Source organism: Crinia signifera, chromosome 2 (genome assembly GCF_055691185.1).
Source record: "Crinia signifera chromosome 2, ASM5569118v1, whole genome shotgun sequence".
NCBI lineage: Eukaryota > Metazoa > Chordata > Amphibia > Anura > Myobatrachidae > Crinia > Crinia signifera.
Window position 1 is genome coordinate 402,680,757 of NC_139218.1, and position 15,711 is coordinate 402,696,467.

The following is a 15,711-nucleotide window of genomic DNA, read 5'->3' on the forward strand; positions in this document are numbered from 1 at the left end:
CGAGCGCAGCGGTACGCGTCCTCCGACCTTTTCATACCCCCACTATCCACGTCGGTGTGGAGTTGATTTTATATAGTGTGACGAGCCCCGCGGGGTGACGCGCATTACTTCACATGTATTATGCGTCCCCTCGCGGGGCGCGCTGCGCTCGCCATGCTTCGGGTTGGTGTTGATGGATCTTTTATCTTAAGGCATCTTATGGATCTCATGGATGCATAAGATCCATAAGATGAGATCCATAAGATGCAATATTGTACATACAATTAAAAATCTTTTCAATTGTATGTGATCGCATAAGATTGTATGCTTTAATTAAGGCATACAATCTTATGCGATGGGCGCCGTGCTAGGAAATAAGTACCAAATTTTCAAAGGATCTTCAGGAAAAGATAATTGAACTGTATAATACGATATATATGTATAAAAAGATATCCAAGCAATTGAGAATGCCAATCAGCAGTGTTCCTACTCTAATTAAGAAGTGGATAATGAGGGATTCTGTGGAAACCAAATCACGATCAGGTAGACCAACAAAAATTTCATCCACAACTGCCAGGAAAATTGTTCGGGATACAAAGAAAAATCCACAAATAACTTCAGCTGAAATACAGAACTCTCTGAAATAAAGTGCTGTGGTTGTTTCAAGATGCACAATAAGGAGGCATTAGAAGAAAAATGGGCTGCATGGTCGAGTCACCAGAAGAAAGCCATTACTACGCAAATGCCACAAAGCATCCTGCCTACAATACTCCAAACAGCACAGAGACAAGCCTCAAAACTTGTGGAACAAAGTCATTTGGACGTAAACGTTACATTTGGAGAGGAGTCAACAAGGCCTATGATGAAAGGTACACCATTCCTACTGTGAAACACGGAGGTGGATCGCTGATGTTTTGGGGATGTGTGAGCTACAAAGGCACTGGAAACTTGGTCAGAATTGATGGCAAGATGAATGCAGCATGTTATCAGAAAATACTGGAGGAAAATGTGCACTCATCAGCCCGGAAGCTGCACATGGGACGTACTTGGACGTTCCAACATGACAATGACCCAAAACACAAGGCCAAGTCCACCTGTCATTGGCTACAGCAGAATAAAGTGAAGGTTCCGGAGTGGCCATCTCAGTCTCCTGACTTTCATTGAGCCAATCTGGGGAGATCGCACATGTGCAGTTCATGCAAGACGGCCCAAGAGCTTACAGGAACTGGAGGCTGTTTGCCAAGAAGAATGCGCAGCTTTACCATCTGAGAAAATAAAGAGCCTCATCCACAACTACCACAAAAGACTTCAAGCGGTCATTGATGTTAAAGGGGGCAATACATGGTATTAAGTACTGGGGTATGTAAACTTTTGATCCGGGTCACGCAGTTGTTTGACAATAAATGGCGTCACCCAACCACTAACCATGGTGTGAGAGAAACGTTCATATTCTCTGACAAATGGCCAGAAAATCCCAAATTCTGCTAGGGTATGTAAACTTATGAGCACAACTGTATGTATAGACTTGCATTACTGTACTCCAACCACTTACGTCCCACTCCAACCTCTTATATGCTCCAACCACTTACGTCCCACTCCAACCGCTTATATGCTCCAACCACTTACGTCCCACTCCAACCGCTTATATGCTCCAACCACTTACGTCCCACTCCAACCGCTTATATGCTCCAACCACTTACGTCCCACTCCAACCGCTTATATGCTCCAACCACTTACGTCCCACTCCAACCGCTTATATGCTCCAACCACTTACGTCCCACTCCAACCGCTTATATGCTCCAACCACTTACGTCCCACTCCAACCGCTTATATGCTCCAACCACTTACGTCCCACTCCAACCGCTTATATGCTCCAACCACTTACGTCCCACTCCAACCGCTTATATGCTCCAACCACTTACGTCCCACTCCAACCGCTTATATGCTCCAACCACTTACGTCCCACTCCAACCGCTTATATGCTCCAACCACTTACGTCCCACTCCAACCGCTTATATGCTCCAACCACTTACGTCCCACTCCAACCGCTTATATGCTCCAACCACTTACGTCCCACTCCAACCGCTTATATGCTCCAACCACTTACGTCCCACTCCAACCGCTTATATGCTCCAACCACTTACGTCCCACTCCAACCGCTTATATGGAGCATCTAGATGTGCTCCAACCACTTATAGTTGGAGCAGCTCTCATTTGAGCTGCTCCTGGTGATTCGATCACCAATCGCTGCCAGCTGCCATCCTCCGACACGAGATGCTCGCGCGCACCGTCCTGTTGGAGGCTGTAGCAGCCCTCTGCCCGCTCTGCCCTCGCACCCTGCCCATCTTACTGAAGCGGAGATGGGCAGGGAAGCCGCTCCCCGACGCCTTGCTGACAGGGAAGCGCAAGTGAGTGAGACGCTCGCGTGTCCCTGTCAGATGGAGCTGCCGTCCACCATCCAGCACATGAGATCTGTCAATCAGGCAGGCTGATGGCTACTCCATCTGTACATGTCACTTCCTCCTAGACGTGCTCCATCTGCTTGCGTTCCACTCCAACCACCTCTATCCCATTCCATCCTAGACCTACTCCAACCACTTACGTCCCACTCCCTCCTAGATGTGCTCCAACCATTTATGTCCAGCTTCATCCTAGATATATTCTCTAGCCACTTCCTTCCTTGACCCGCTCTAATTACTTGTGTCCTATTCCAACCACTATCGTCCCATTCCGTCCTAGTACTGCTTCAACCATTTGCCTCACACTTAAGCCTAGATATGCTCCAACCACTTACGTCCCACTCCCAAAACTTGCATCCCATTCCTTCCTAGACCTGCTCCAACCATTTATGTCCCATTTTCCTCCTATTCCTGCTCCAACCACTTAGGTCCCACTTCCGCCTACATATGCTGGAACCACTTATGCAAGACTAAAACCACTTGCGTTCCGTTCCTTCCTAGATCGGCTCCAACCACTTTCCTCCTATTCCAACCACTTGCATCATATTCTTTCCTAGTCCTGATCCAACCACTTGCATCCTACTCCCTCCCAGATGTGCCCCAAATGCTTGTGTCGTGTTCCCCCCTAGATGTGCCCCAACCACTATCGCCGCGCTCCCTACTAGATATGCCCCAACCACTATCGCCGCGTTCCCTCCTAGATATGCCCCAACCACTATCGCCGCGCTCCCTACTAGATATGCATCAACCACTTTCGTCGCGCTCCTCTCTCTCACTGCTGGTGTGCTCCACGGTTTGTTTCTGTCCCCTTGACTTCTCCCTTTACACCATCTCTGTATGTATGACAATGACACCTAATTTACTCCACACCATTCTCTAGTTCCTGTGTATTTCTACTGTCCTTCAAAGCTAAGTTATTGGGACTAAGTGCACCTGGCTGTAGTCCTCTACTTCCAGCACATGCAGCCTGACCACTACCCTCTGTGTTATTGGAGAACTAGTGCTCCCGGCATAGCCATGTGCTACTCTTTCCCTATAATTCGTGGGTCTTTCTACCACCAGTAGAGGGCGCCATTGCTCTACATTATATTGTGAGTGTTACCGGTGTATCCGACATGTGAGATATATTATACTGTGTGGTCAGATATGTAAAACGTTCTATCTCACTGCCCCCCCTGTAGGTATACAGTGCCGAAGGAGAGTTCCTCTACAAGTTCGGCTCCCACGGGGAGGGGAACGGCCAGTTTAACGCTCCCACTGGAGTTGCTGTGGATTCAAATGGAAACATTATTGTTGCTGACTGGGGCAACAGCCGTATTCAGGTGGGGACCACGTCATGGCTGGGACAGGCTGCCGCAGTAATGGCCGCAGAGGAGAATGTAGTGGTGCTACTGCGCTTGTATCCTGATTGTGACAGTGGTTATCTGAAGCACATGCAGGGAAAAGTGGGCGTTCCTGGGTGGCAACATGCAGACGGCTTGCTGCATGCAGGGAGAAGTGGGTGTTCCTGGGTGGCAACATGGAGACGGCTTGGTGCATGCAGGGAGAAGTGGGCGTTCCTGGGTGGCAACATGCAGACGGCTTGCTGCATGCAGGGAGAAGTGGGCGTTCCTGGGTGGCAACATGGAGACGGCTTGGTGCATGCAGGGAGAAGTGGGCGTTCCTGGGTGGCAACATGCAGACGGCTTGGTGCATGCAGGGAGAAGTGGGCGTTCCTGGGTGGCAACATGGAGACGGCTTGGTGCATGCAGGGAGAAGTGGGCGTTCCTGGGTGGCAACATGGAGACGGCTTGGTGCATGCAGGGAGAAGTGGGCGTTCCTGGGTGGCAACATGGAGACGGCTTGGTGCATGCAGGGCAAAGTGGGCGTTCCTGGGTGGCAACATGGAGACGGCTTGGTGCATGCAGGGAGAAGTGGGCGTTCCTGGGTGGCAACATGGAGACGGCTTGGTGCATGCAGGGAGAAGTGGGCGTTCCTGGGTGGCAACATGGAGACGGCTTGCTGCATGCAGGGAGAAGTGGGCGTTCCTGGGTGGCAACATGGAGACGGCTTGGTGCATGCAGGGAGAAGTGGGCGTTCCTTTGTGGCAACATGGAGACGGCTTGGTGCATGCAGGGAGAAGTGGGCGTTCCTGGGTGGCAACATGGAGACGGCTTGCTGCATGCAGGGAAAAGTGGGCGTTCCTGGGTGGCAACATGCAGACGGCTTGCTGCATGCAGGGAAAAGTGGGCGTTCCTGGGTGGCAACATGGACACGGCTTGGTGCATGCAGGAAGAAGTGGGCGTTCCTGGGTGGCAACAGGGAGATGGCTTGGTGCATGCAGGGAGAAGTGGGCGTTCCTGGGTGGTGGTAACTTGGCGGCATCGTGGTGCACACCCGTTACTACTGAAGCAGGTCCTGAGCTTGTCATATGGTGGGGATGGAATCTGGTGGGAGTTGACCCTATTGGAGAAAGAGCAGAAAGGATGAATGAGGAAGTGGGTATTACCTGGTATGTGTGAGTGGGCATGGGCACAGCAGGGGTGGCATGTGATTGGTGGGATATAGTATCTGACATGGAGCATTATGGGATTGCGTTGTATGTATGCCGATGACCATGCTGAATGATCCTAATAACGTCTCTTCTCCTCGTCTTCCTCATACTCCGTTGTCTCCCATCTCAGGTGTTTGACAGTTCCGGCTCCTTTTTATCCTACATTAACACCATGGCTGATCCTCTGTATGGGCCGCAGGGGCTGGCGCTCACCTCCGATGGTCACGTGGTGGTGGCTGACTCCGGAAACCATTGCTTCAAAGTCTACCGGTACCTCCAGTGATGGTGTGGGGAAAGGAGCCACGGCTGGCACATTGCCACATGCATGCCAGCGGCCTGCCCAGTCCGTCCTGATGTGGTGTCTCCTTCCTGTCTGTTCTATAAGCCGCGAGTGCCAGTTCTTGTCCTAGTGCCAGGCGCAACGTGTAAACACCGCTGTACCCTTCTGTGTTCTGCCAAATGACTTCTGCTCAGCACAATAAGGTCTACTGAGCCGCCATGCTTCCTTGCGACCTTCTGCTTCTCCCGGTGACCCTGCTCTTGTCGTTGCAGTTCCCCGATCCCAACGATCTACTACTAAGGATGGCTGCTGAATGTGTATCCGTGCAGGGAATGCTGGGAGATCCCCTGGTCCTTACACCAATGTTTACAGGCCAAAGTGGGCGCTTACATAAAGACTTATGACTGGCCTCTTGCTCCATGGGTCCAACCAGCTGCACCACTGTGGATGTCTACCACCACAAAGCTGGCTGCAGTGGGAAAGATGGCGGCCACATGACTGCCACAGGAAAGATGGCTGCCGCCCGGCTGCTGTGGGGGTAGACGGCTGCCGCCTGGCTACTGTGGGAAAGATGGCTGCCGCCTGGCTGCTGTGGGAAAGATGGCTGCCACCTGGCTGCTGTGGGAAAGATGGCTGCCCATGGATATTTGCACTGACTGGAAATGGTTCCTGTTGAACTTACACCCACTGGCAGGCGGTGACGTTGTGTACATCAGTATATGGACACCCGTGGTTGTATGGCTGCACTACAGAGGTCTCCTGGACGCTGGGAGTTACACGAAGGTGGAACCGGCATCTTACTACTTATACAAGAAGATATGAGGAGACCGGTGCGTGGCAGCTCCTGAATGTAACTTGTTGGAGGGTAAACAGGGTCTCCACATGGAGCAGTTACAGGGTTTCCCAGCATTTATTTCATATTGTGACCCCTGCAGGGTTCCAGACTGTGTCAGGGCTATATCTACATGGATCTCAGTGTATAGGACCCCCAACCACTTCACTGTTTTTTCTGGCTAGGGCTCAGGTTCTTCTGTACATCCCACCACCATTCCTTTCAAAGGATACAGCATTGTCCCCCCCAACTTAGGTATAAGCGCCTCTATACATCTGCCACCAGCCCTTTCACCGTATAGGTTCCTCTCTCCTTCCCTGTACCAGGGTATAGGACCTTCCCCCTCACCGCCACCACAGGACATAGTCCCCTCTCTCCTTCCCTGTTCCAGTATATAGGACCTTCCCCCTCACCGCCACCACAGGACATAGTCCCCTCTCTCCTTCCCTGTACCAGTATATAGGAACCTCACCCCCACCACAGGACATAGTCCCCTCTCTCCTTCCCTGTTCCAGTATATAGGACCTTCCCCCTCACCGCCACCACAGGACATAGTCCCCTCTCTCCTTCCCTGTACCAGTATATAGGAACCTCACCCCCACCACAGGACATAGTCCCCTCTCTCCTTCCCTGTACCAGTATATAGGACCTTCCCCCTCACTGCCACCACAGGACATAATCCCCTCTCTCCTTCCCTGTACCAGTATATAGGACCTTCCCCCTCACCGCCACCACAGGATATAGTCCCCTCTCTCCTTCCCTGTACCAGTATATAGGACCTTCCCCCCACCACAGGACATAGTCCCCTCTCTCCTTCCCTGTACCAGTATATAGGACCTTCCCCCTCACCGCCACCACAGGACATAGTCCCCTATCTCCATCCCTGTACCTGTATATAGGACCTTCCCCCTCACCGCCACCACAGGATATAGTCCCCTCTCTCCTTCCCTGTTCCAGTATATAGGACCTTCCCCCTCACCGCCACCACAGGACATAGTCCCCTCTCTCCTTCCCTGTACCAGTATATAGGAACCTCACCCCCACCACAGGACATAGTCCCCTCTCTCCTTCCCTGTACCAGTATATAGGACCTTCCCCCTCACCGCCACCACAGGACATAGTCCCCTATCTCCATCCCTGTACCTGTATATAGGACCTTCCCCCTCACCGCCACCACAGGATATAGTCCCCTCTCTCCTTTCCTGTTCCAGTATATAGGACCTTCCCCCTCACCACCACCACAGGACATAGTCCCCTCTCTCCTTCCCTGTACCAGTATATAGGAACCTCACCCCCACCACAGGACATAGTCCCCTCTCTCCTTCCCTGTACCAGTATATAGGACCTTCCCCCCACCACCACCACAGGACATAGTCCCCTCTCTCCATCCCTGTACCTGTATATAGGACCTTCCCCCTCCCCACCACCACAGGATATAGTCCCCTCTCTCCTTCCCTGTACCAGTATATAGGACCTTCCCCCTCCCCACCACCACAGGATATAGTCCCCTCTCTCCTTCCCTGTACCAGTATATAGGACCTTCCCCCTCACCACCACCACAGGACATAGTCCCCTCTCTCCTTCCCTGTACCAGTATATAGGAACCTCACCCCCACCACAGGACATAGTCCCCTCTCTCCTTCCCTGTACCTGTATATAGGACCTTCCCCCTCCCCACCACCACAGGATATAGTCCCCTCTCTCCTTCCCTGTACCAGTATATAAGACCTTCCCCCTCACCACCACCACAGGACATAGTCCCCTCTCTCCTTCCCTGTACCAGTATATAAGACCTTCCCCCTCACCGCCACCACAGGACATAGTCCCCTCTCTCCTTCCCTGTACCAGTATATAGGACCCTCACCCCCACCACAGGACATAGTCCCCTCTCTCCTTCCCTGTACCAGTATATAGGACCTTCCCCCTCACCGCCACCACAGGACATAGTCCCCTCTCTTCTTCCTTCCCTGCCAGGGTATAGGACCTTCCCCCTCACCCCCTTACAGAACATAGTCCCCTATCTCCACCCCTCTTTCAGGGTATAGGGCCTTCCCCCTCACCCCCCTACAGAACATAGTCCCCTCTCTCCTTCCTTCTACCATGGTATAGGACCTTCCCCCTTTCCCCCACCACAGGGCATAGTCCCCTTTCCCCCACCACAGGGCATAGTCCCCTTTCCCCCACCACAGGGCATAGTCCCCACTCTCCTTCCCTGCCAGGGTATAGGACCTTCCCCCTCACCCCCACCACATGATATAGTCCCCTCTCTCCTTCCTTCTATCATGGTATCGGACCTTCCCCCTCACCCCCACCACAGGACATAGTCCCCTCTCTCCTTCCTTCTATCATGGTATAGGACCTTCCCCCTCACCCCCACCACAGGACATAGTCCCCTCTCTCCTTCCTTCTACCATGGTATAGGACCTTCCCCCTCACCCCCACCACAGGACATAGTCCCCTCTCTCCTTCCTTCTACCATGGTATAGGACCTTCCCCCTCACCCCCACCACAGGACATAGTCCCCTCTCTCCTTCCTTCCTTACCATGGTATAGGACCTTCCCCCTCACCCCCACCACAGGACATAGTCCCCTCTCTCCTTCCTTCCTTGCCAGGTTATAGGACCTTCCGCCTCACCCCCCCTACAGGACATTGTCCCCTCTCTCCTTCCCTGTACCAGTATATAGGACCTTCGTACACGTATGAAGTGACATGTGCAGCCTCCGGTAAGTGACCCTGCAGGGGGCACATCATTGTGCCGTGATGAGGACCCGCCAATGTTTGGGATTTACGCCTTTTCAGTCTGCATATCGTGTTTTTTTTACTTGTTTTTTGCCATTTGTATTTGTATTATTTTATTTTTTTTAATGATATTTTATTTTATATACACTGTTTAATGAATTCACATTCTGAATGTAACGCCTCTCGCCGAGCCACACATACGTACCACCAGCATCTGTAGTGAGTAATGACGCGGGGACGGGAGCTGACTAACCATGGATATAATGATCGCTGTGATTCCTGGTTACCCTGTAGGACCGGGATAGGGGTGGCGAGGGAGAAAGCGGAGTCTCTGGTGACTGTAGTGTGAGAGGATGAACACAATGAGCAATGCAGTATGGAGCAGGGCAATTTTAGTGTGGGTTGAACTGGGTCTACTCTGAATGTGACATCTGTCTTTCATATGAGTAGATGGTTAAGGTGCGTGAGGTACGGTGCCTCACTAGAGCCCGGCATTAGAGTGGATGGTCTATAGCTACGAGTGTCCGGTCCCTCACTAGTGCCTGGCATCAGTGTGGATGGTCTATGGCTACGAGTGTCCGGTGCCTCACTAGTGCCTGGCATCAGTGTGGATGGTCTATGGCTACGAGTGTCCGGTCCCTCACTAGTGCCTGGCATCAGGGTGAATGGTCTATGGCTACGAGTGTCCGGTCCCTCACTAGTGCCTGGCATCAGTGTGGATGGTCTATGGCTACGAGTGTCCGGTCCCTCACTAGTGCCTGGCATCAGTGTGGATGGTCTATGGCTACGAGTGTCCGGTTCCTCACTAGTGCCTGGCATCAGTGTGGATGGTCTATGGCTACGAGTGTCCGGTCCCTCACTAGTGCCTGGCATCAGTGTGGATGGTCTATGGCTACGAGCGTCCGGTCCCTCACTAGTGCCTGGCATCAGTGTGGATGGTCTATGGCTATGAGCGTCCGGTCCCTCACTAGTGCCTGGCATCAGTATGGATGGTCTATGGCTATGAGCGTCTGGTCCCTCACTAGTGCCTGGCATCAGTGTGGATGGTCTATGGCTATGAGCGTCCGGTCCCTCACTAGTGCCTGGCATCAGTGTGGATGGTCTATGGCTATGAGCGTCCGGTCCCTCACTAGTGCCTGGCATCAGTGTGGATGGTCTATGGCTACGAGTGTCCGGTCCCTCACTAGTGCCTGGCATCAGTGTGGATGGTCTATGGCTACGAGTGTCCGGTCCCTCACTAGGGCCTGGCATCAGTGTGGATGGTCTATGGCTACGAGTGTCCGGTTCCTCACTAGTGCCTGGCATCAGTGTGGATGGTCTATGGCTATGAGCGTCCGGTCCCTCACTAGTGCCTGGCATCAGTATGGATGGTCTATGGCTATGAGCGTCCGGTCCCTCACTAGTGCCTGGCATCAGTGTGGATGGTCCCTCACTAGTGCCTGGCATCAGTGTGGATGGTCTATGGCTACGAGTGTCTGGTCCCTCACTAGGGCCTGGCATCAGTGTGGATGGTCTATGGCTACGAGTGTCCGGTTCCTCACTAGTGCCTGGCATCAGTGTGGATGGTCTATGGCTATGAGCGTCCGGTCCCTCACTAGTGCCTGACATCAGTGTGGATGGTCTATGGCTACGAGTGTCCGGTCCCTCACTAGTGCCTGGCATCAGTATGGATGGTCTATGGCTACGAGTGTCCGGTCCCTCACTAGTGCCTGGCATCAGTGTGGATGGTCTATGGCTATGAGTGTCCGGTCCCTCACTAGTGCCTGGCATCAGTGTGGATGGTCTATGGCTATGAGCGTCCGGTCCCTCACTAGTGCCTGGCATCAGTGTGGATGGTCTATGGCTACGAGTGTCCGGTCCCTCACTAGTGCCTGGCATCAGTGTGGATGGTCTATGGCTATGAGTGTCCGGTCCCTCACTAGTGCCTGGCATCAGTGTGGATGGTCTATGGCTATGAGCGTCCGGTCCCTCACTAGTGCCTGGCATCAGTATGGATGGTCTATGGCTATGAGCGTCCGGTCCCTCACTAGTGCCTGACATCAGTGTGGATGGTCTATGGCTACGAGTGTCCGGTCCCTCACTAGTGCCTGGCATCAGTGTGGATGGTCTATGGCTATGAGCGTCCGGTCCCTCACTAGTGCCTGACATCAGTGTGGATGGTCTATGGCTACGAGTGTCCGGTCCCTCACTAGTGCCTGGCATCAGTGTGGATGGTCTATGGCTACGAGTGTCCGGTCCCTCACTAGTGCCTGGCATCAGTGTGGATGGTCTATGGCTATGAGCGTCCGGTCCCTCACTAGTGCCTGGCATCAGTATGGATGGTCTATGGCTATGAGCGTCCGGTCCCTCACTAGTGCCTGGCATCAGTGTGGATGGTCTATCTATGGCTATGAGTGTCTGGTCCCTCACTAGTGCCTGGCATCAGGGTGAATGGTCTATGGCTACGAGTGTCCGGTCCCTCACTAGTGCCTGGCATCAGTGTGGATGGTCTATGGCTACGAGCGTCCGGTTCCTCACTAGTGCCTGGCATCAGTGTGGATGGTCTATGGCTAAGAGCGTCCGTTCCCTCACTAGTGCCTGGCATCAGTGTGGATGGTCTATGGCTACGAGTGTCCGGTTCCTCACTAGTGCCTGGCATCAGTGTGGATGGTCTATGGCTACGAGTGTCCGGTCTCTCACTAGTTCCTGGCATCAGTGTGGATGGTCTATGGCTATGAGTGCCTGGCATCAGGGTGAATGGTCTATCGCTACGAGCGTCTGGTTCCTCGCTAGTGCCTGGCATCAGTGTGGATGGTCTATGGCTATGAGCGTCTGGTCCCTCGCTAGTGCCTGGCATCAGTGTGGATGGTCTATGGCTACGAGTGTCCGGTCTCTCACTAGTTCCTGGCATCAGTGTGGATGGTCTATGGCTATGAGTGCCTGGCATCAGGGTGAATGGTCTATCGCTACGAGCGTCTGGTTCCTCGCTAGTGCCTGGCATCAGTGTGGATGGTCTATGGCTATGAGCGTCTGGTCCCTCGCTAGTGCCTGGCATCAGTGTGGATGGTCTATGGCTACGAGTGTCCGGTCCCTCACTAGTGCCTGGCATCAGTGTGGATGGTCTATCTATGGTTACGAGTGTCCGGTCCCTCACTAGTGCCTGGTCCCTCACTAGTGCCTGGCATCAGTGTGGATGGTCTATGGCTACGAGTGTCCGGTTCCTCACTAGTGTCTGGCATCAGTGTGGATGGTCTATGGCTACGAGTGTCCGGTTCCTCACTAGTGCCTGGCATCAGGGTGGATGGTCTATGGCTATGAGCGTCTGGTTCCTCGCTAGTGCCTGGCATCAGTGTGGATGGTCTATGGCTATGAGCGTCTGGTCCCTCACTAGTGCCTGGCATCAGTGTGGATGGTCTATGGCTATGAGCGTCTGGTTCCTCGCTAGTGCCTGGCATCAGTGTGGATGGTCTATGGCTATGAGCGTCCGGTTCCTCACTAGTGCCTGGCATCAGTGTGGATGGTCTATGGCTATGAGCGTCTGGTCCCTCACTAGTGCCTGGCATCAGTGTGGATGGTCTATGGCTACGAGCGTCCGGTCCCTCACTAGTGCCTGGCATCAGTGTGGATGGTCTATCTATGGTTACGAGTGTCCGGTCCCTCACTAGTGCCTGGTCCCTCACTAGTGCCTGGCATCAGTGTGGATGGTCTATCTATGGCTACGAGTGCCCGGTGCCTCACTAGTGCCTGGCATCAGTGTGGATGGTCTATGGCTACGAGCGTCCGGTCCCTCACTAGTGCCTGGCATCAGTGTGGATGATCTATGGCTACGAGTGTCCGGTTCCTCACTAGTGCCTGGCATCAGTGTGGATGGTCTATCTATGGCTACGAGTGTCCGGTCCCTCACTAGTGCCTGGCATCAGTGTGGATGATCTATGGCTACGAGTGTCCGGTCCCTCACTAGTGCCTGGCATCAGTGTGGATGGTCTATCTATGGCTACGAGTGTCCGGTCCCTCACTAGTGCCTGGCATCAGTGTGGATGATCTATGGCTACGAGTGTCCGGTTCCTCACTAGTGCCTGGCATCAGTGCGGATGGTCTATCTATGGCTACGAGTGTCCGGTCCCTCACTAGTGCCTGGCATCAGTGTGGATGGTCTATCTATAGCTACGAGTGTCCGGTCCCTCACTAGTGCCTGGCATCAGTGTGGATGATCTATGGCTACGAGTGTCCGGTCCCTCACTAGTGCCTGGCATCAGTGTGGATGGTCTATCTATGGCTACGAGTGTCCGGTCCCTCACTAGTGCCTGGCATCAGTGTGGATGGTCTATCTATAGCTACGAGCGTCCGGTCCCTCACTAGTGCCCGGCATCAGTGTGGATGGTCTATCTATGGCTACGAGTGTCCGGTCCCTCACTAGTGCCTGGCATCAGTGTGGATGGTCTATCTATGGCTACGAGTGTCCGGTCCCTCACTAGTGCCTGGCATCAGTGTAGATGGTCTATCTATGGCTACGAGTGTCCGGTCTCTCACTAGTGCCTGGCATCAGTGTGGATGGTCTATGGCTACGAGTGTCCGGTCTCTCACTAGTGCCTGGCATCAGTGTGGATGGTCTATGGCTATGAGCGTCTTGTTCCTCGCTAGTGCCTGGCATCAGTATGGATGGTCCATGACTGAGTGATGTCAGGCACTAGTGAGGAACCGGATCTTCCTAGCCAGAGGTCATCCACTCTGTATGGTCCCTCACTAGTACCTGCCACCAGCTTGGATGGTCTATGACTACAAGCATCCGGTTCCTCACTAGTACCTTACACTAGCTGTCTCTACAGGTTTTAAAAAAGCACAAGTGGGATTTATAAAATGACATTTGGGGAATGAATCTAGAGCACAGGTTCTCAAACTCTGTCCTCAGGACCCCACACAGTGCATGTTTCGCAGGTTTCCTCACAGAATCGCAAGTGAAGTAATTAGCTCCACCTGTGGCTCTTTTATAATGTGTCTGTGAGTAATGAGTGCACCTGTGCACCTGCCGGGGGACCTGGGAAATGTGAACCGTGTGGGGTCCAGAGGACCGAGTTTGAGAACCACTGAACTAGAGAATGTGGATTGTTCTTGGCTCTTTTTCGGTAAGTGTGATCAAGGATTGCTGAGAAGATTAGTAGACCGTATGGAATTTGGGAAGGGGGTAACGTGTTACAGTGTGGTGGGGCATGTGAGTAAGAGTAATGAAAGACGGTTTAGGAGACAATGGGAGTGTGAGATTCTGAGGCGATGCTGGGACTTGTGTATCTATTTTCAGGTCCTGAATTTTGGACCCTTGTATTATACACTTTATATGGGAGTCCGGATTGAACAGCTCGCTGCAAATAAACCCTTGTCACACCACCCCACAGCCTGGTTACTGCTGTTGTACCCCCACATTTTATCTCCATTACCTCCCATTAGTGGCGTCTGTTATAGGAGTCGATGTTCTCACGTTCCTGCTCCCAGGAACACAGTGCTGGGGCTGCTGCATGGGGGACAGTCCCACCATCTGATGCCTGCAGTGAGAGCCGTGTGGTACAAACCCACAAAATACAAAGCATCTTCTATTGTATCTGTGGGCTATTGCCACACCCAGATCTCCTCCACTTCTACGGTGTAGGACCCATTTGTTTGTGCCCAGGCTCATACGGTTCCATCCCAGCATCTGGTTGGGGCGGAGTACCGGGCTTGGCTATACCAGAACATTGGTTGGTTTAGGGTTATTGTTCCAGTTTCTGCTCAGTGTCAGATGTTGGACAGAGGACCCTGCATTTATCACTGGAGGACCCTGCATGAGGAGAACTTCATGGTGGACTCCACGGGGGAGATATGCACTAATACTGCAAACCTGCAGGGCCATGAAAGACAACCTGGGACATTGGTGGAAGCTGGGCCCTGTAGGAATGACCCATATGCTGGCAATATGGGTCCAGCTACTAAGACGTGGTAAGAGGCAGCAGGGGAGATGTAGGAGGACAAGGTCATTGATGAGTTCGGGGAAAGGGGGAGTGGGGGTGTCAGGACCCACAAACCATTAATATTCAAATTAGCTGGTATTACTCTACCAGGGCCGCCATACAAAGACCAATGGGGAGAGAGGGCAGCCTTCATGTGATATGAACTGGATCTTATAGAATCCTATTCAGAGTCAAAGGGATTGGGGGCATGGTTAGATCTGGCATTTACACAAATAGTATCGATATTGGGGGGGTGTTTGTAAAGCGATAACACACAAGTCTCCAAGGAATCCACTAGGTGAATATTGTGTAACACTATACGATATTGGCAACAATCTTGTTCACAAAGGGGCTTCTGAGTGATATTGATGGCAATATTGCTCATGCACCCATCAGTATGGATGCACAATATCTTTCAGCTCAAGGGAAAATGGTCACCAATATATTTAGTTTTTCACCTCTTCTAGTGTGTATGGGCCTTAAATTGACCAATTTGTGTCTGTTTTCCATGTTTGGGAGCAAATGGTCAATTTTCATTTTCATTCCAACCAGCCAGATTGTACAGATAATCTTCTAGTGTTTATGGGCCTTAAGAGATGTCTAAACTTTCTGGCTTCTTGGAGAGAAGATTGAGGAGCATCAGAGGAAGGGAATGTGGTCATTAAGTCAATCACTATTGGTTGTCAGGCAGAAGGTATGATACAAACACAGCGAAAAGGTCATGATTTTTAAACAGAGTAATAATACCCCTTTCAGACAGAAAATGAGATTTTCACCTGGGAATATCATGAAATACACGGGTCCTTTCTCTGTGTGAAAGGATCATTCTGGATCTCAAACTCTGGGTCTCCGTCCCTGCAAATGACCGGGATCTGTACATTTGCTCTTTGGGAAGGGGTCTGACAGCGGCGGTAGAGAGTAATTGCAGGGT

General features: G+C 52.4%; 1 protein-coding gene across 1 annotated transcript in view; it reads left to right on the plus strand.

The window, feature by feature from the left end:
- The window catches only part of TRIM3 (tripartite motif containing 3), a 47,557-nt gene extending 33,105 nt beyond the window's left edge, over positions 1-14,452 (plus strand). The window contains exons 11-12 of the mRNA XM_083170617.1: positions 3,620-3,760; positions 5,102-14,452. Of these exons, the coding sequence (XP_083026743.1) occupies positions 3,620-3,760; positions 5,102-5,254 (294 nt within the window). The 3' untranslated portion in view covers positions 5,255-14,452. The remainder of the gene's footprint in view (positions 1-3,619; positions 3,761-5,101) is intronic.
- Positions 14,453-15,711: the final 1,259 nt, after the last annotated feature.